This window comes from Oncorhynchus keta, chromosome 25 (genome assembly GCF_023373465.1).
Source record: "Oncorhynchus keta strain PuntledgeMale-10-30-2019 chromosome 25, Oket_V2, whole genome shotgun sequence".
Lineage (NCBI taxonomy): Eukaryota > Metazoa > Chordata > Actinopteri > Salmoniformes > Salmonidae > Oncorhynchus > Oncorhynchus keta.
In genome coordinates this window covers 16,186,478-16,208,128 of record NC_068445.1, presented here as the reverse complement: position 1 = coordinate 16,208,128, position 21,651 = coordinate 16,186,478, and the positions used below count along the sequence as shown (strand labels likewise).

The following is a 21,651-nucleotide window of genomic DNA, read 5'->3' as shown; positions in this document are numbered from 1 at the left end:
TTTCATTCATCACGAGCATAGACAACAGATGGCGCATTTCCTGTATAGATTGTTTTACCACATCACAATTATTAATTTCCTACACTTTATAATGCAATGATTACAGTGTAGGAGGTGAAGGGTCTGTTTTATTTCTCAGAATGCCCGCAGTCATTCCCCCGACACGAAAGCTACGCGCCTATCAATAGTCTCTCTTCAGCACCACCCTTCATCCCAACCTGCCCCGCTCGTCTCGAAGGATACAGGGGAGTGACGCAGGAGGATAGAAGGAAAAACTGCGCCGAACCTCGAAAGAAGGATTGGGTAGGGGGTGCTGCAATAAGACAAATTATGTACACCCAATTGTAAGTCACGGATCATCCGTTCCCTAGAACTGAGACCGAAGCACGTCCTGTCTGGTCAGAGGACGTGGAAGCCAGACTCACCTGTTATCTATTTTACGCAGCCACCCACGAATCTTTTGATGGATGCGAATCGAATTTGGACAATTATTTGAGGTAGGCAAATGTTAGATATTCGTGTTGACTTTTCTTACCGTGACCAGTTTACATATCCTTCCTCGAGTCAATTGAACAGGTCTAAACCTTGAAGCAGGTGCAGGCCACTCCATCGGTAGAATTAGAAAATAAACGAATTTAATTGATACCCATTTTGACAACCTGTTTTTTTTCTTCTGCGACCCCGGATTGATTAATTTCCAACTGATCCTTCCATTCAAATGGGAAAATAGGTTTGGTTATAAGCTATTGGTAGGTTAATTCATCCATTGTTAATTTGCATCAGAGGGGAGGGTTCGCCATATACCTTTTCGTATACTTTTTTGATCTTCAACATGAATTACCTGCGTCGTCGGCTGTCGGACAGCAATTTTATGTCCAATTTGCCCAATGGGTACATGACTGACCTACAACGCCCTGACCCGCCTCAGCAAGACCCTGCAATAGTGTCGCCTGGACCACCAGAGAGGCGTATGTCTACCAACCAGCAATCTGAGGGCACTGGAAGCGGAGCCGGAGCTGGCTTTTTATCCTCCTTTACTAAAGCTGTCAAACAAACCACTGCCGCTGTCGCTGAGAAAGTCACCGAGGTAGCAGACAAAGCAGGCGTTGCCTCTGGTGCCAAGATACTCCTGGTTATTGATGACCAACAGACAGACTGGTAAGGAGAGTGATGTGTAAGGTTAGACGCCATTATACTCAAATGTGAGCCAGTAGCCTATGCTTCCAATAAACAGGTCATGATTAGGATATACTTTATCTTTACTACAGTCATAACACACACACGTATGAATATAGAGCAAAACAAAGTGAGTCTAATACAGTGTATATGTCAAAGACATGTTATCCACAGTCATTACCTAAACAGGACACAGAAATTGCTCGTTTGCACCACCAGCGCATTCCAGGTGGTCTCGCGTGTGCCAGGCATGGCAAACGAGACTATGCTACATATTCAGATGGTTACGTCGTGCCAAATAAGCATGCATAATATCAAATTTTTTAGAGTTTTTGGTATGCTTAAAGGGATGGTTCACTCAAATTACACATTGGTTTCCTTTCCCTGTAAGCAGCCTATGGACAAGGTATGACCGTGTCACACCCTGGCCGAGAGCTTTGACTTAACTCATTTCAGTACCTTAGAACCGACTACAACACCCTAGGTTTACACCAAGGAGCAAAGCGAGCAGGTTATTTGAGAATGGGCTTGAGTGGAAATACATGGAAGGTAAGTCAGAGGCAGGTAATAGGTCAGACACACTGAGAAATTTGACTGTCTACTTAGCACCTCTGCCTAGCTTCGGTAACCTGACCAAGTTCACATAGAAACATAAGTTCTTGATTGTCATTCTCATTGAAAGCAAGTCTAAGTGGTAGATCTGTTCTATGTGTGCTATTTCAATGCTTCCCGATCTTAAGTTTTGTTTTGGCGTCTTTTAATTTCGGTTTTGTACACCAGCTTCAAACAGCTGAAAATACATTTTTGGTTAATGAAAATAGGGGTTTAGATGGTACAATGATTCTCTACACCATACTTGCTTGTTTTGTCCCATTTAACTGAAGTTAGACAAACTATTAGAATTTTAGCAACCAGGAAATGGCGGAGTGATTTCTACATAGTGAACCTTTAACTTCTTGTGCATATATAACAGTTTTACCTCCAATTTACTCAATTGAAATACAGCCGGCCATAAGGTGGCAGTATCTTTTTTTGGCTTGTGCCTGATGTAATTAAAGTAAGCTAACTGGCGATCTAATTTGTAGTACGCCTTTGTTGATACTTGGCATTAACTGGATAACTAGTGTAGCTAGCAACATAAATAACAATGCATTCATTTTTAGAATGAAGCAGCTGCCTGCTAGCTGTTGAGAGTCAGTGGACTAGCTAGCTAGTTATGTTGTGCTAAATAGTGATGCTAACCATTTAGCTAACTTTAGCTAGCAAGCAAACTGGCAGTATGGGATAATGGAGAGCGAATTAAAATATGTATTAATCTTAAAATAGCTAGCTTGGTAAAGCATTGTGTGCATTGTGCTTCTGTTACCCATTCGTTTCATATGCCAGCCAACTAATGCGCAGTTGCACATTATCAAACTGAATCTAACAAAAAACCTTTTTTTATTCAAGCCCAAAACTCCAATCCTCAATGTGAAAGCTGTAAAGTCTTGCTCTAGATGTTTATATTTATTATGAAGCGTTATTGTTTGTTAGGAAGCTAATTTATTTCTTCCCCAATTTTGTATTTTATCATCAACTATTTTAGCGTCGCAACAAAATGGAGGGATACATAAAACACAATCAAATTTTAATCCAACAAAAACAGGTTTAAGTGGAGGGAAAGCATTTCCATGATAACCTTAATTTATCTCATTCAAGTAATACTTCCCTCCACAAAACCAAGGTTTCCACTGTATTGCCCACCGCAAACAGTTTATAAAGGGGCAGAGAAAAACAGTGAGCCAATCACATCACTCAATGAATCAAGCAATAAACAAGCTCTCAGTTAGGAGCATCAGGACAGCTAGAATTTGCACATCATGTTCAAATCATCTGTAAGTGACTTTGTTGAGCTTCACACTCAATTTGAGATACTTGTGTAAGATACCATGATGATGTATTGTTCCAAAATAGTTAATGTTTTTCTGTTTTATTTGATGTACGTACATCTCACCATCATTTGAGTATGCTTGTGTGATAGGACAGCATTAAAAACTCCTGTCCAAAGTAGGCCTAGTTGCTATGCAAGTCAAATATATTTCTACCCCTCTTGCCTCTCTTCTCCATAGGGTAAAGGTCTTCAAAGGTAAAAAGGTTCATGGTGAATTCGACATTAAGGTGGAACAGGTGGGTTGCTCTTGCACCTTTGTTTTTTTCATTGTCTCTTTTCCCTGTAGAATTATTTTGGTGACTGGTTTTCCCAAACAAGGCATTAAAGACTTAAAGAAGGACAATTTAGAATAGAGTTGATTTTATATGTGAGTCATGTAATAGATGCTGTTATCCAGAGAACCATATAGTGGTGAGTGCAGACATTTTCATATGTACTGGTAACCCATGGGAATTGAACCCACAACCCTGGCGTTTTATGTGCCATGCGCTACCAACTGAGCCACACAGGAGTTGGAGAGGTGATTTGAGGTAATACAACACCCAATGAGACTCACAGGTAACCTTATGATGGGCATTATTGAGTGTAGGGATTGAAGCACACAGATAGACAACCCTTGCATCTAGTGACATTATCAGACTGTACATTGGTGCTGCAGACCTGCACTTACTATATACAATAAACAATGAATCAAAGAAAACACAAGACATGAATAACATATTGAACTATGTTAAGTGGACCGAGAGTTGGATAATCATTAAGTGTGATAATATGTTGTCACTCTGAATCTGATAACAATATCTATGGAAAATAAGATGATATTATGTGGGACCCCAAAACATTTATACCCGGTGGTGGAGTTAATGCTACCATCTGTGCTTTGTAAATGAAGACTTGAAAAAATGTTGGGATTATTTTTTCTGCCTTGTGGCATTTTCCATGTCTCCTATTTCTGTCTTCTCCTTTTATGTTGCATTAGAGTGTTTCCGCTATGTGTGCCATGAGTCTCTCAGCAGGAATAGCCCTGTGCAATGAATGTATCATTATCTGCAGAGGTGATAGTCGTTACCTTGTACAATCTTCATAGTATTTTGGGACAAAGCCATTGAATTAATACGGTAAGGTATTCCACACAATCGGTCTTCTAGATCCATCTGTCTTAACTCAATCATCTAATTTAATCACGTCTGACAAACGTCGATTTCTGGAGTGAACTATAACCTTAGAATGTCACTGTTATTAGAATCACAATGCTGTTTGACTGGGATTGCAACCTGGTCTCAGAGCATTTCGTATTATTCCGTACAATATGTTACGAATTTGAAAAACATACAATATGCTCAGAGTTAGGGTTAAGGTTAGGGTTAAGTTTATGAGTTAGGTTAAAGGGTTAAGGTTATGGTTAAGGGAAGGGTTAGCTAAAAGGGTTAAGGTTATGGTTAGGTGAAGGGTTCACTAAAATGGTTAAGGTTAGGGGAAGAATTCGCCAACATGCTAAGTAGTTGCAAATTAGCTAAATACCTTAAATTGTCTGGAATGAGACTCAAACTCGCAACCTTTGGGTTGCTAGACTTTTGTGTTATACGTACACTCATCCAGCCCTACCAACCACCTTACTTTAGTTTTTGCCTTAAGTAACCATCTGTCTTATGTAACTATATGAAACTTAACATATCATACTAAATGGAGTATCCCAGATTTACATACAGAATAATACAAAATAATCAGAGACCAGGTTGGGGATTGATACTGATGTTTTCCATTCAGGCTGACTTCTCTGAAATCAACTTGATAGCTCATGCTACGGGGGCCTATAGTGTTGATATAGAAGCAATCCGGAATGAAACCAAGGTCACCAAGTAAGTCTACTGTACATCATTTGAATACAGTGTTCTTGAATACATGCTGTTTAAAGGCTGAGTGCATTCAAAAACATGATTTTCATGTGTTTTATATTTCCACACTATGAGTTTGGAATAATGCTGTGATATTGTGAAAATTCTGACAATGCCTTTTTAGTGTAAGAGCTGCTTGAAAAGACCTGACATTTCTGCCTGTTTTGGTGGGATGGAGTTTTGGTCTGCCTGGTGACAGTCCTAGCTAAATTCTTGCTTGGGAAATTGCTCTTGCTTGAGAAAAAGCTATTTTTGTTTCTTTTTGACTATTTTAATTGAAAACTGTCACAGCAAGTTACTTAATTGTTACCCAGAAATGATTTGATATTGAGAAAAAAAACTGCTGCAATGGATCTTTAAGATAGTTATAAAAATGTAAAAAAGATAATCATTGTGTCATGATTGCTAATGTTACAAGACATGCAGGATTTCTTGCAAGTTTCAAGTACAATACCAGAATAAAATGTTCATATGTCTGTCTGAATATAATGTATTGGTAATTTGTGGAATTGTTTTGTATTTTCTATTTTGCAAGATGTTTCAGGCCTGACTTTGTGCTGGTTAGACAGCATGCCTTCAGTATGGCCAAGAATGGAGACCACCGACACATAGTGATTGGGTTGCAGTATGCTGGTCTCCCAGGTGTAAACTCTCTGCACTCTGTCTACAACTTCTGTGACAAGCCATGGGTGGTAAGTAGTGTTGCCCGGTATACTGAAACTTATTTTTTGATGCTAGAACATAAAAAATGGTTTGGTACGAGAATTTTTGTTACTTTCGGTACTTCTATCAAATGTGTCTCACGTTGTCTAGTAATTGAGAGAGGATCAAGTCTGTCTGTCAGCACAGCCGATGTCCCCTTTTAGAGCAAGTGCACCGTGCCTGCTCCACTTAAGGAGTCCTTATACATTCTGGCAGAACTCGACTATGCGAAACGAACGTCTGTGCTCTCGTACTCCCTAAAGACCTTCGTTGAAAGAAGAAAAAAGCGGCAATATTACTGTTGGTTGTAGCAATAACAGCCACCGTAGCAATAACATACCCAGTAACACTTTCTCAAAATAGGTAGAATTAATCTAAAATAAATCCAAAATCTATATTTAATTTAGACGATTTTGCCGAGGAGGTCCTTTTACATCTATCTAAGATGTTTGGTGCAGTATTTCTTGCATGAAAACTAGTCTTTTCTCGTTGAATGACAACGAGCACTTAATTGAATAATCCCGTCCATAGCTCCCACTCCTACTAGGAGTAGTACTGTTGACCAATCACCGATGAAGGGGCGTAGACTTTGGCTACCGAACCTTAACTTGAGTCAAGAAAACAAACCCTGCCGAAGACCAAAACTAACCAAAACGTCAGAAAATGTCATCATAAAATATGCACAAACTGTTTAGTCTGGGTAGCATATGGTAAGCTTAACTCATTGCTAGTTCTAGCCTGTCCTGAGGAACACCTGCACAGTCTGGGCTGCATCATGTTAGCTCCCCACTCCATTGTGCTGCAGAAAAGTTAACACACTTGAATAATGCAACATGGCAAAATGTTGCAACTGTTAATTACTCTTCCCAAAACAATGTCGTTTACATGCTAAGAACACTTTCAATGCCATATACCGGTAGCTTCCAGCTTTGTAGGCTAACTTTCCATTCTAGCTTACAGTTGAAGCTAATATCAATTCACTACCCTACTTCTACAAGCTGATTTCAGTGGTGATTTTAGCATGTACATTTTTCTGTGGGGCAAAAAATATATATTATGTAGACGCATTCCAGTAAAGCCAATAAACAACACAACAGTAAACAGTACATTAATTGCACTATAATGGTGACAAACAGTGCCACAAACTGTTAGGGCCTACATAAAGCTGTCCCAACAGCAGAGCTTTCTTTTCAGCACCATGGAGTGAATTCTTACCAACCTACACCTCACTATCAGCTGAGCATTGTCTGGCAGCAAAACAGTTCATTCAACCTAATTTATTGACTTTAAAAAATATATAGCTGATATGGCTGACTTGCTTAAACAAATGTTGTTTCTACTGACAATTGAGATGTACAAACTAAGGCATAAGGGAAAGAGGCAATTCGTAATTTCGATTAAGACATTAATGAGCGAGCTAAGACGGACCTAGTCGATATAATTATTTGTTCAGCGCTTTTGAAATGTACAGTGACAGAATTCCGAACATGGGCCGTTCTTACAGTGTTCTCCCTGTACACCAAGTCAGCACCGTAGGATAAGTAGAGGGGGAATATAAGCAGACCATTTAAGCTCTTAAAATATTCAATGATGACATTTCTCTAAAACAAGGTTATAGGCTACATGTGCACCACCAAGTCAGAAATTATGAGGGGGAAAGGGACCAAATTATTAGAGTGAGGCACATGGGCTACTAACAGCTAACTACACAACATATACTTTGTATTACTTTCTTAGCTACAGTATACATATCTTCCTGGCATATTACATCATTTATGCAGCAGCACACAATACATTTTTGGACTCACCTTGTTGTGCTTTGCTCACTTGAACAGGAAGGTGGCGCAGACTTGTGAGCATATTCTGTCATCAAAATTTGTCATCAATGTCTGGCGTTCTCTGGATTTATGGTTCTTTCAAGACAACTGGGAACTGGAAAAAAAAACTAGGTTGAATCATGAAATCAGTGATCTTCAGAAAGAGGCCAGAGTTCCCGACTTGGAATGACCATTCAAAATGTATTTTCCGAGTCGGAGCTAGAGTTCCCAGTTGGCTTGAAGTCTGAGATTTCCCAGTTTCCAGTTTCCAGTTGTTTTGAACGCGGCAGAAGTCCTGCTGGAATGACATGTATTCAACCTTTTATGGCCCGTGGTGTTGCATGTGAATGTTTATCCTTTTAAGATTGGAAAAGGGACCCTTTTATCCAGACTTGGACCACACACCCTCTCCACTGAATAGCAGGCTACCAATTGCTTTGCAACGCTTGCAGTTAGCCACTGATTCCGTACAAACCACTCATTGTTGAATTTGCGATTTCCAACTTGTTGTGGAATGTTTATGTCCAATGACCGATGAGCACCAAGCCAATCATGGTGCAACTACAGAACATTACCAACCCCTACACTCTGTATTTTCCGCTGGCTGCCCCACCACCTCAGAAAGCACTGTCCTAGGCTGAAACACCTGCATTTTGGAGCTGCCTCACTCAAGGAAGCAAAAAAGAGACCATGTTTGTATGCAGCTTTATTAACTGAATTATATATATATTTTTACATTGTTTGCAAACTGATATGTGACATGTATTAATGATAAAATAACATGCAAAACAGGCAACGGCTAGCCCCACTTGCCCTGAGTGACGGGTCGCGACTGGCTGATTTCAAAGCGGATTGTCACCAAAACCATACAGTCATTGCAAAAAACGTTATTCATTCACTTTGTCTCCCTCGCCTCAGTCACATCTCTCCTGTTTCTCTCGCTGTGTGTGAATGACGTCATTTGATCTTAAAGAGACAGTGCACACTTTGATAAAATAAGAGATTGCTTCTTCTATACAAATGTTTTTGATCAGTATAATAAAATAGGTCCCAAATAGAAAGGAAACAGAACATTTTTCATCTGTAGCCCCATGAAATCAGCCAAAATAAGCTCAATAACTCAATGCATGGACACATTCCTATTGAATATGCATTCACCTGTATTGTGAATAGGCCTAGTCTACAGCTTGATTTAATATTCAGATTAACATTATGTAGTTAGATTGGTATAAACAAAGTCAAATTGTTTTTATGCTTGTATAATTGATTCATTAATACATACATACATACATACATACATACATACATACATACATACATACATACATACATGAAAAATTGACATCAAACATTTCAAATGTAACTCAAAAGATCTGTCTGGATCTAGTGCCATTATGTGACTTAGGCTAATACGCCTTCTTTTTATGCCCTGGTATCGTTTTGGTATCGTTTTTAATATTGTTTTGGTATCGAGTATCGTGATGGTAATCAAGTATTGTGATACTAAACCTGGTATCAGTGTCGAAGTCAAAATTCTGACAACACTAGTGGTAAGCATGGCAATATAAAGCAGGTTAAATTGTTTATTTCTTGAGCTAGACAGATCATGAATATTGATTTTACTGTAAAGGTAATGTATTTTCTGTATTATCATGTCTTGTTTCAGTTTGCTAATATGGTGAGATTGTACAAACAACTGGGACCAGAGGAATTCCCACTGATCGAGCAGGTTTACTATCCCAACCACAGGGAAATGGTGGGTGTTCTGCCATCTGCTTCTATCTACTCCTCCCCCACCACGGCATGACCATGTCCTCACACTAAACAGACCTAAGCACAGACTATTAGGTTTCCCCTCTGTTTGGATGACACACATGCTTCTGTGGCCAGTAAGAAAAGGATAAAGGAATAGCTAGTTCACATCTATTTTCTCAGATCTAATTACAGCAATCAATCTTAATACTGGCTCAGAGTGCATGTGTACAGGTCCTAGTTGAGCCAGAGTGGGTTTGATTATTCCTGTGCCCTACGGATCCCCTCAGAAGCACTGCACTGAGATCAGTGTCTGCCTGTATTGCCGCAGTGCTGTCCCCCTCCATGACTACAGTCGCAGGCCTGCTCTCGGCTCAGCTCGCCTCAACGATCAACATGAATCACTCCATAATCACTCCAGTTTTACTTTTACTCTTTGGGCTCATGCTGGCCTCTGAATATTTCACTCGATGAAGCAGATGTACACTACCTTTCAAAAGTTTGGGGTGACGTAGAAATGTACTTATTTTGTAAAAGAAAAGCACATTTTTTTGTCCATTAAAATAACATACAATTGATCAGAAAAACAGTGTAGATAGACATTGTTAATGTTGTAAATGACTATTGTAGCTGGAAACGGCTGATTTTTTAATGGAATATCTACATAGGCATACAGAGGCCCATTATCAGCAACCATCACTCCAATGTTCCAATGGCACGGTGTGTTAGCTAATCCAAGTTTATAATTTTAAAAGGCTACTTGATCATTAGAAACCCCTTTTTCAATTATGTTAGCATAGCTGAAAACTGTTGTTTGATTAAAGAAGCAATAAAACTGGCCTTTAGACTGGTTGGGTATCTGGGTTCGATTACAGGCTCAAAATGGTCAGAAACAAAGAACTTTCTTCTGAAACTCGTCAGTCTATTCTTGTTGTAAGAAATTAAGGCTGTTCCATGCGAGAAATTGCCAAGAAATTGAAGATCTCTGTGTACAGAACACTGTGTACTACTCCCTTCACAGAACAGTGCAAACTGGCTCTAACCAGAATAGAAAGAGGAGTGGGAGGCCCCGGTGCACAACTGAATAAGATGACAAGTACATTAGAGTGTCTAGTTTGAGAAACAGATGCCTCAGAAGTCCTCAACTGGCAGCTTCATTAAATAGTACCCACAAAACACCAGTCTCAATGTCAACAGTGAAGAGACAACTCTGGGATGCTGGCCTTCTAAGCAGAGTTGCAAAGAAAAAGCCATGTCTCAGACTGGCCAATAAAAATAAAAGATTAAGATGGGAAAAAGAACACAGACGCTGGATAGACGAGCTCTGCCTAGAAGGCCAGCATCCTGTAGTCACCTCTTCACTGTTGACATTGAGATGGGTGTTTTGAGGGTACTATTTAATGAAGCTGCCATTTCTCGGAACAAGAATAGACTGACGAGTTTCAGAAGAAAGTTCTTTGCTTCTGGCCATTTTGAGCCTGTAATCGAACACACAAATGCTGATGCTCCGGATACTCAACTAGTCTAAGGAAAGATTAAGATGGGCAAAAGAACACAGGCACTGGACAGACGAGCTCTGCCTAGAAGGCCAGCATCCCGGAGTCACCTCTTTACTGTTGACATTGAGACGGGTGTTTTGAGGGTACTATTTAATGAAGCTGCCATTTCTCAGAACAAGAATAGACTGATGAGTTTCAGAAGAAAGTTCTTTGCTTCTGGCCATTTTGAGCCTGAAAATCGAACACACAAATGCTGATGCTCCGGATACTCAACTAGTCTAAGGAAGGCCAGTTTTATTGCTTTAATCAGCACAACAGTTTTCAACTGTGCTAACATAATTGCAAATTTTTTTTAAAAAATGATACACTTTTAGCTAACGTGCCAAAACGTGCCATTGGAACGTTGGAGAGATGGTTGCTGATAATGGGCCTCAGTACACCTAAAAATCTGCCGTTTCCAGCTACAATAGTCATTTACAACATTAACAATGTCTACACTGTATTTCTGATCAATTTGATGTTATTTTAATGACAAAAAATGTCCTTTCTGTCAAAAAGAAGGATATTTCTAAGTGACCCCAAACTTTTGAACGGTAGTATACAGTAGATGTTTTAATTACAAGGGTTCTCACTCAGTTGATTTCACTGTATCATCTTATCTATATAGCCCATTAAAACTTGATGTGGCTTTCTTATTTAGCTGTATCCTGACTCTTTTAGCAAAGAACAGCAACTTTGAGTTATAGTTTACTCAATTAGCAATTTACTAAGAAACTCTGTGCTACACATTCCCTTTAGTCAAACAAACCTACATATCTGGAGACTGTGTAGTATGATGTTTGCCAATGGAGGGTGTTGTGTTGTCTTTTGCTCCAGATCACCACTCCTGGTTTCCCTGTGGTGGTGAAAATGGGCCACGCCCACTCAGGGATGGGGAAGGTAGGATAGGCCTGCTCTTGTTACTGTTTTAAATGAGATAAAGTAGGCCTGGATCAGTGTTTATGCTTCACAAGTAATTACTATTAACATAATCTATTTCAATCGTATCTTTACCCTGTAGGTGAAAGTGGACAATCAATATGACTTCCAAGATATTGCCAGTGTTGTTGCTCTGACCAAGACCTATGCCACATCTGAACCTTTCATTGATGCAAAGTACGATGTCCGCATCCAGAAGATTGGAGACAATTACAAGGCCTACATGTGAGTGAAATAAATGAGCTCCTTGTTGTGGTGTGACTGAGGTCAATCCATTCTACACATTTTCAAGCTATTTAGCACAGGCTACAGATCAAAGACCAACAAGATCCATTTAGACTGCATATCCCAACATTGATGTGAATTAGATGATCAAGAGAGAACATGCTAAATGGTAGATCTTGTCTTTTTAACAGGCGGACATCGATTTCAGGGAACTGGAAAACCAACACTGGTTCAGCCATGCTGGAGCAGATAGCCATGTCAGACAGGTGAGTTCTATCACAGACTGGGCCTTTGCGCACCAGACAGACAGCCGTGTGTTTCCTAGTTAGTAACAGTGTTCTCCAACATTGTAGGTATCGAATGTGGGTGGACTCCTGCTCTGAGGTGTTTGGTGGTTTAGATATGTGTGCTGTGGAGGCTCTGCATGGGAAAGATGGCAAGGATTACATCATAGAGGTAAAGGATTAGAAGTATTTTTTAACTATTTACATGATGTTGCTCTTATACCTGTGTAGTAACACTGTATTTACACTGGTAACAGCATTGTATTAACATGTCATTTCCCCCTTTCGTTCCCTCAGGTGGTGGGCTGCTCCATGCCCCTGATTGGAGACCAGCAGGATGAAGACCGTGCACAAATTGCAGAATTGGTCGTCTCCAAAATGAACCAGACAGTCCCACACATTGCAAGTCCCTCTCCTGTCCGCCCCACAGCTGCACAGCCCGCACAGGTGACAGACACACTGTTGCTAACCACAACTCAGTTTATTACACTTAAAATGAGTCAACAATTGTCAAAAGCCATGTGTTTAGATGAGTGGTCTCTTTTGTTAATTGGCCAGTATAATTGGTCAATTGATCAACTAAAAGTGTATTTGTAACCCATTAACTCTGTGTCTCATTGTGATATGTTGGCCATTCAGAAAGCTGCATCCCCTCAGCCCATCTCACAACCCAAAGTGCCACAGGCTCAGCAACGCCCTCCTCCCCAAGGTAAGAAAATGGCTCTATATTAAGGCCCCAAATCCCAATTGACACTGTTGATTTTGTTCATTAGCTGGTAATAAGATAGCTACATAGTTATTTTTAAATGACTGCTTGATAGGGACTCTGGACTCTGGTTAAACAGTGCTCTGTCTCCTTCAGGTGGCCCACAACAAGCCCCCACCAGCAGTACCGCCCCTCGCCAAGGCTCCCCCTCCCAGCAGCGCCCCTCACCCCAAGGCCAGTCCCCTGCCCAAAGCTCCAACACCCAGAATCCCTCTGCCCAGGCACCACAACAGGCCAGACAGGCCAGCCCAGGAGCTGGGGCCCAGCAGCGTCCCCCAGGGCAAGGGCAGAAACCCTCCTCTGGTCAGGGCTCCCCCCAGAGATCCATGAGCCAGGGTGGCTCCCCTCAGAGCCAGAGGCCACAGCAGTCAGGACCCCAGCAGCAGCAGAGACCCCCCCCTGGAGGCCCGGGCCAGAAGCCCACAGGGGGCCAGACCCAGCAGAGGCCCCAGCAGAAGCCAGGTCAGCCCGCCAGGCAACAGTCCCAGGGAGGAGGTCCCCAGGTTCCACAGCAGCAGAGAGCTCCAGCCCAGCAAGCCCGCCCTGGGGCCCCTACTACTCAGCAGCCCCGCCCTAGTGCCCAGGGCCAGGGAGGCCCTGGAGGGAAACCCCCTCTGCAGCAGAAACCCCAGCCCCCACTGAAGCCCAGCCATGACCACCCTGCTATGGGAGCCACCCCTCCACTGAAGTAAGCAATGCTTTCCTAAAATATTCCAAAACATTCAAAACAATATATTTTTTGCTTAGTGTATCCCACCTGTATTACTCAATAGCTCAAATCTAATTGTATTTGTCACATGTGCCTTACAGTGAAATGCTTACTTACAAGCACTTAACCAACAATGCAGTTTTAAGAACAATACCTAAAAACAATGAGACATAAAAGTAACAAATAATTAAAGAGCAGTAGTAAAATAACAATAGCGAGGCTACATACAGGGGGTACCAGTACAGAGTCAATGTGTGGGGGCACCAGTTAGTCAAGGTAATTGAGGTAATGTGTACATGTAGGTAGAGTTATTAAAGTGACTATGCATAGATAATAACAGAGAGTAGCAGCAGTGTAAAGGGGGGGGGATGCAAATAGTCTGGGTAGCCATTTGATTAGATGTTCAGGAGTCTTATGACTTGGGGGTAGAAGCTGTTTAGAATCCTCTTGGACCTAGACTTGGCGCTCCGATACCGTTTGCCGTAGGGTAGCTGGAGTCTTTGACCATTTTTAGGGTCTTCCTCTGACACCGCCTGGTATAGAGGTCCTGGATGGCAGGAAGCTTGGCCCCAGTGATGTACTGGGCCGTGCGCACTTCCCTCTGTAGTGCCTTGCGGTCAGAGGCTGAGCAGTTGCCATACCAGGCAGTGATGCAACCCGTCAGGATGCTCTCGATGGTGCAGCTGTAGAACCTGTTGAGGATCTGAGGACCCATGGCAAATCTTTTCAGTCTCCTGAAGGGGAATAGGTTTTGTCGTGCCCTCTTCACGACTGTCTTGGTATGCTTAGACCATGTTAGTTTGTTAGTGATGTGTCCTCTTCACGACTGTCTTGGTATGCTTAGACCATGTTAGTTTGTTGGTGATGTGGACACCAAGGGACTTGAAGCTCTCAACCTGCTCCACTACAGCCCCGTCGAGGAGAATGTGGGCGTGCTCGGTCCTCCTTTTCCCGTAGTCCACAATCATCTCCTTTGTCTTGATCGCGTTGAGGGAGAGGATGTAACATCCTCCTGTTGTTTTTGTCAGATGTAATATGACACCAGTCAGCCACACAGGATGCTCTATCTATCTCACTCTAGATAAAGATGGTTGTATAACTGATGAGAGGATTCTGTGTTCCAGATTTAGCTTTCATTTATTTTTATCTCCACCATGGGGACTGATGTGCATGATCCTGTTATTCCTGTAGGCTAGATATTGAGATAAATATTGAATGTGCAAATAATCTGTTTTGTAATGGGATATGTTATAAGATTGCTATTTGATCGACATTACAAATGTTTGGACTGGGTGTGCATGAATCACTCATATGCACCAGTCTTGTGGACTGTTTTTGTATTATGTAAAATCATGCTCAAAGGAATGTTTTTTTCACACTTCGTGTACTGCACACTATTCAACAAGCCCTTTTCCAGTGACTGCCATCATCTAGAATTTCCTGCACTCCTTCAACACTTTGTTTTGTTTGTCAAACCTTGGGAATTTGTTGTTGCCTATATGTTGTGCTCCCCTTTATCATTGCTCTACAAAATCATTTGCAGAAACTGTAGAAGTGTGTGTTAAAAGCTTTTACAATCAAGCATGCGATTATGTGCATGGCTGATCAAGTTTTGATTCAGATTATTCTTCACAGGATTCAACAATAACATTAAATGTGTTCAATTTCAGGAAACACTGAAAAAGTAATGAATAATTGTAATGAAAGACATGGCTATTACTTTTCCATTGAGGATCAGGAAATTACAAGGACTATTTTTGATCATGCTAGATTTGATGGTCTCATTGACAAGAGGTTGGTATTAAATACCATCGGGTATGACCATGTTGAATTTCTTAGTAATTCTCTAGTGATGAATCAAAAATTAAGTTTAGTTGATACATCCTTTAAAACTGGAGCATTGTTCGCAGAGAAAGGAAGAGAGGAATTGCTACTAGGATACACAACAGTAGGTGTTTGTCGTTCAAAGGTGCTCTTTGGTATAGGGGTTAATTGGTCATAAAAAAACAAACAAGGAATACCAAGGCACTCGTCATGTCATTAAAATACCTTTATCATTACGGCATGTTCAATAAAACAAAGATTTAAAAGAGCAGTGTTCCTTAGTGCATGTGATAGAGGGCCCAAATGTGGAAGGAGTAAGAGAAAGTGTTATGTAGTATATTAGGACTGCATCAGGAATATGGCTTTAACAAGCTATTAACAGTCAAAGCTGCAGACAATTCCTTCAATTCATTTCTCTTCGTGCCCTCCAGAACTTGGAACCCTGGTCAAAATCAAAGTTGAAAAAGGAGCATGCCATTTGTCATTCACCGATCAAGTTGAGCTGATCAATGCACTGAATCAGTTATGTAATTAATTATATTACATACTGAAGGAACTCGTGTGTCTCTCTCTCTTTCTCTCCTGCCATACCCTAGTCTTACCATTCCATGAGTTTGCTGCATGACGTTAATAGCCTCTTCCTCTCCTCTATTGCCATTTCCTCTCTTTATAGCAAGTCCCAGTCTCTTACCAATGCCTTCAACATTCCAGAAACCCCAGCCCCGCAGGCCAGCCTTAGCCAGGATGAGGTGAAGGCTGAGACCATACGCAACCTACGCAAATCTTTTGCCAGTCTCTTTTCAGACTGAGAGATGGAGTAAGCCCCCCTCCCACACCGACAGAAAGACAGACAGACTGAAAGACAGACCCTTCCCCGCCAATGCGCAAAGGACCAACAGGACTTCACCTCCCTATTATGGACATTGATGTACATTGATGTGAACATTCATTATAAAACATCCACTGCCTATACATTTCAAGACCACACATAGAATATAATACAGCTAGGTTTGTTGGTGTCAGTCTGAAACATTCCCAGTCACCTTCACATTCAAAATGATTTGTACACACACACACACACACACACACACACACACACACACACACACACACACACACACACACACACACACACACACACACACACACACACACACACACACACACACACACACACACACACACACACACACACACACACACACACACACACTTCTCTTGTTGTTGCACGTGTGTTTAAATTTCTGAAAAAAGGGTGAAGATTCTTGTCCCTTTATAGATTGTGTTGTTATATAATGGGACAGTGGCTGTTTGTATGGTATGTATTGAAAGATATCTGCTTGGTCATCCTTTGATCATTTTGAATGTTTTTTATGCTAATAGTGGGATCAATACACTGGTAATCTTCATGAAAGTGTTGCCAGTTTTCTGTTGTTACTGTAAAATCATAGTGACACATTTGACCAACTTTTGGTTGGCTCTCAAATGAACCATCACTAAGCCATCACAGTAGGTCACTTCATTGTTACAGTAAAGCAACACTATAGCTGTTTGAGCTACCCATTTATTCTAAGTGATGTTGCTTTAGATGCATGTCAATAAAGGAGGTATGGTTGCAGTTTCAACCACTCACTTTGGCGCTTGTAACCGTGTTGTCACATGTAATTAGCTAGAGTAGTTAGCATTGCAAATGTATATGTTGTTTTTGTGAGAATGCCGTTGCTGCCTCCCTCTCCCTTCTCCTGTTAGATTAGGACAAAACCCCAATAGCACTCATCTTGGAAAACATGCCTTACACAGACACAGAGTTCAGTCAGATCAAATGGTATTGTCTCAGGGATGTCCTGGTGATTGTGACACACTCGTGTCAGGAGTCAGGTCTTCCATACGTTGCACTGTAATTAGGATAATGATCTACTGCAAATGATAGCAAAAGCATGTGTTTTTATTGAGGTAGAATGTATTTGTTATTTGAAATGAACCAAGAAATGTTTTTTTGATTTTAATGTCAGTTTGTCAGATTGCAGAGACACAGCCGTCTTAGTGCTCTATTTTACCAGCCCACAAGGGCCTGGAATGCTGCTGTCTCTATGAGTGGAGAGTGTCTGGGTGCCTGTGCTGTCTGTCCCCTGGTTCCCAACAGGGTCACAGCTTGTGAGCAGGAGGCCTAGTTCAATGAAATGCTCAGCCAAGGAATGTCCCATGGATCATGTAGACAGTGTAAAATAAACGCACTGGGATTCCCCCTGTGGGATATAGCACTGCATTATACTTCTGTTTGATTTTCTACTCATAACACTTTCTCCCCAAAATATCAATCAATGACCCCTTTGATAATTGGTCAGAAAAAGAGCCCATTGCTGAGACCTCTTCCAAGGGCACTAAACATGTCTTCCAAAAAGAGTGTGTTCCATCAACATGGCAATATGTTGTTATGGAGCGAATTTCGGAAAGTCCCAACCTCCTTGCAGAACCCCTGTGCATCTGCCCCTTTGTGTATCCACAGTGACCCCTTGTGATAAGTGGTGCATAAACGTGTTCATGTTGTTCTGTAAAACTGTCAAACCAAATAGAATTGTTGTATAGATAGTGACATACAAATTATGCAGATTCGTCACGCCCCCCGCTGACGTGCTTGTTAATATTTTGTGTGTTTTCAATGAATACTTGTGGATGTTGGTTGATTTTTGGCATTTCTGTCATTCATTTTTGGGGATTACGCCCTTTTTAGTACTGGCATTTATGGTCATGGATTATTTCTACTTTTTGAAGAAGCTTTTTTAACTTCAGTTTCTCTTCTATTCAGGATTACATGCCTTTGTTTTTCGAACGTCTATTAAACTTCTTATAATAGGACTCAATGTAAATCATAACTCAGCAAACAGAATTGTCATGGTATACCATTTTGTGTGGATCACAGAAACCTCAAATGATACCTCCTACAAATCTGTGAAATTGACTTGTCTAGATGAAGGCGTGATTGGCATGCATTGTTACTGTTTTATTCTGCCCTCTGCCTCTGTGTGGTATGCTCTCCCTCCTATAACTCATAGCTATGTTTGGAGTTATAATCCTCCTGTGGGTTATACATTGGGGTGATAATTACAACAATCTTGATGAATCCTATTTGTTGATATTCATTAGACGTGTTTGTTGACGTGGTACATGTTTCTTTTAAATGTTTACATTCTTTTTAATGGATATATTTGAATGTATGTTTACAATTGGTAGGCTATGCCTTTTTCCTTTGGTAAAGTGGTTTTCCTGTTTTCTAAATGCAGATGTTTTTATTTCGGAAAGGTTTTATCTGTTATCTGCACTATGAATTTCTGTGAAATTGATTGTCAATATTGATGCCTGCCAGATGTATAAAATAAGAAATCTATATATGTATCTAAAATAAACAACAATGAAGAGGAAATATTAAATATATTGTAAATCATGGTGGAGTGTTAAAATACATGTAGAAACGTATAGTTGATGTTATTTGCAATGTAGCTGAATAATTATGTGAAAATTACTATGCTATCAACATGTGCACATATTCAATAAAGTTCAAGACCAATAGTAACATTGATTAACCATTTTCTTTGTTATGTTCAAATGAGGAATGATTCAGATAAAGAAACACTTATCATTGAGTAGATATGATATCAGCAAGCCCAGTGCAAAACTGTGAATGGCCAATGGCTCATTTCCTCTGTGGAATGATAGCATAGTTGCATACAGTACACACAGAGAGATAAGCTATTCTTTACATAAGGTTTGACTCAATAACATTGGTGTAATAAGGTTTAGCTCTACCAATGTGACCACAAGGTGGTGCAGGGTTGCAGTCTGACTGACCAGCCAGTGGAAGGCTCAGAGGCCTTTACAGTATGTACTGTGAACTTTACCACACGCACAATGCACCAAAATGAGATCCTAGTTTCAAAATACAGTATCTAGAGTGGAGTGGCCTAAATGATTATTTTCTGATCATGTCTTTCTTATCATATTGTTGTAAGGACAGAAATCATGTTTTATTGCTTGGAGAACATGTTATAAGAGACAGAGATATACAGTAAATAGAATAGCACAGGTTGGCGCCACCTTAACAGGAATGAATGCAACAGGCTTGAACCATATTACAGCAACAAAAGGGCTGTAGAGGATATTCTAAACGTCTGGTGACCTTGTAAGATTGCATGATATGCCAGCTATACGAAATGGATAATAAATGTAGTATGGTGAGACGTAGGATATACGATTTGGTGCCAGCATTACTACAAAATACTATCCACTTTCAAATGATCCTATTCATTACAACTGAGCCAGCAAGCACAGAAAATATCCAAAGCTGATCATGGCTTCTTTTTTATTATTACAGTGCAACATGTGTGTTCATTCAACACTCATATACAGTACAAGCAAACACACAAACCCTGTAAATTCAATAGGAATGTCTTACCAGACAACGGCAGCATTTACCCCATACGGCCAAATAGATCTAGATAATATTGTTATTACTGCTTTCCCCTCTTGGTCTCTTTACTCTGGACAGAGGACTTGCTTCATGGATTGTTTGTTTTAAGCTTTATTTTGTATATTAATAATCCAAGTACTCCCTTGAGTGCTCTTGCTGTGACTTGGCTTGGAGAAAATGTTGTTAAGACAAAGTCAACCCATGGCTGTGTTGCACAACTGTCTTGTAAAAGAAAAGTCCCTGAGCTCTGTCAAAACTCCATGGTTGGCCCATGCAGCAGAAGGACATAGCTAGGGAAGGATGAGGGAGTTCGATATTTTAATTACACCGTGGATCAATTTATGTTTCCCTTGAAAGTTTTCATTATACACTAGTGTGTCTGGAGTGCAGAATCCAATTTCTGCAGGATGTTATGTGGGTTCTAACCGGCTACCTTTTTCTGAAAGGTCACACAGGATTTTAAAGCTCTGTCTGCCTGCATTTCTTATCTAGATACTCAGAGCACTGCTGTTTCCAACCCGACTATAAATCTTCTTAAATATCTGATGACCTATAGAGAGACCTTCATCTCGACAGTGATGAGATGATTTCATGTTGAATAAGTACTTTAACAAAATCCCTCTCTGATCTCCTGGCATACAAAAATGGCATAGTGTCGTTTACTGCTACCTCTCCACCTCTCGAGTTGACACAATATGACATGAGAATCGCACTGACAACCACATGATGTAGAGTGGAGGTGGAGTGACAGTGACATATGAGATGTTGTCAACCCTATCTATCAGAAGGAAGAAAAGTGTTTATATATGACAAAATAACACACATTCCAGTGCAACATTTTATATTAGTTCAAGGAGCAAATACAGCAAATCTATTCTAAAGCTTTTAGGAAGTAGTTCAGGTCTACAGCTCCACTCAAGCCCTGCCTGGTGCTGTTAGTCAGTAATGCAGTGTTGGGGGAAATGTCTTTAATGAGTTCAGCTCTCATTATCTTGCTAGAGATTAATAACATTTCTGTGATTTCTGTGATAACATGAGCCTTGCATTGTCCCCGACAGGGAGGGAGGGCGAAGACAAAGATGGCAGAGAGAGGAGGGGGCCCTGACATCTCTTTCTCTCACTATTTCTAGATCGGACCTACTTAAACAGCCCTAAGACACCGTGAGCACAGGTGCATCTGGTTCTGATTGTCTCTGATACCTAGACAGACACAGTAATTAGCATAAGAATAGAAAATGACAACCTAAAACAGAACAACTCATAATCTGACATGTCACATTAGGGAATGGTTGACGACTGGACATGTTTTGCGCCCTTCATAGATATTTACAATACTTTTTTATTGAACCTTTATTTAACTAGGCAAGTCAGTTAAAGAACAAATTCTTATTTACAATGACGGCCTACCCCGACCAAACCCTCCCCTAACCTGGATGACGCTGGGTCCCTATGGGACTCCCTATCACAGTCGGTTGTGATACAGCCCAGGATCAAACCTGGGTCTGTAGTGACGCCTCTAGCACTGCGATGCAGTGTCTTAGACCGCTGTGCCACTCAGGATCTTTACACAGTAATGAAATGTGATATTCAGTCAAAGCTATGAAGTGCGAACAATCATATTTAGGGAGA

General features: G+C 40.7%; 1 protein-coding gene across 2 annotated transcripts; it reads left to right on the top strand.

Annotated features, from left to right (window-relative positions):
- Positions 1-32: 32 nt before the first annotated feature.
- Positions 33-19,128, top strand: LOC118358287 (synapsin-1-like). 2 transcript variants are annotated; one of them, XM_035735925.2, is made up of 13 exons: positions 33-1,158; positions 3,285-3,342; positions 4,874-4,965; positions 5,537-5,693; positions 9,187-9,276; positions 11,648-11,710; positions 11,832-11,974; positions 12,166-12,240; positions 12,328-12,430; positions 12,556-12,705; positions 12,898-12,967; positions 13,121-13,712; positions 16,231-19,128. In XM_035735925.2, the coding sequence occupies exons 1-13, from the start codon at positions 833-835 to the stop codon at positions 16,364-16,366; spliced, it is 2,055 nt and encodes a 684-aa protein (XP_035591818.1). In that variant the 5' UTR covers positions 33-832; the 3' UTR covers positions 16,367-19,128. The 2 variants fall into 2 exon arrangements, with proteins under 2 accessions (XP_035591818.1, XP_035591819.1); XM_035735926.2 differs by having other exon boundaries at positions 35-1,158; positions 16,269-19,128.
- Positions 19,129-21,651: the final 2,523 nt, after the last annotated feature.

Bases quoted from the DNA above. Each gene is read 5' to 3' on its own strand.
- LOC118358287 (XM_035735925.2), top strand. From the start codon at position 833: ATGAATTACCTGCGTCGTCGGCTGTCGGACAGCAATTTTATGTCCAAT. The intron at 5,694-9,186 runs GTAAGTAGTGTT...GTCTTGTTTCAG, and splicing joins TCTGTGACAAGCCATGGGTG to TTTGCTAATATGGTGAGATT. The intron at 12,968-13,120 runs GTAAGAAAATGG...TGTCTCCTTCAG, and splicing joins GCAACGCCCTCCTCCCCAAG to GTGGCCCACAACAAGCCCCC.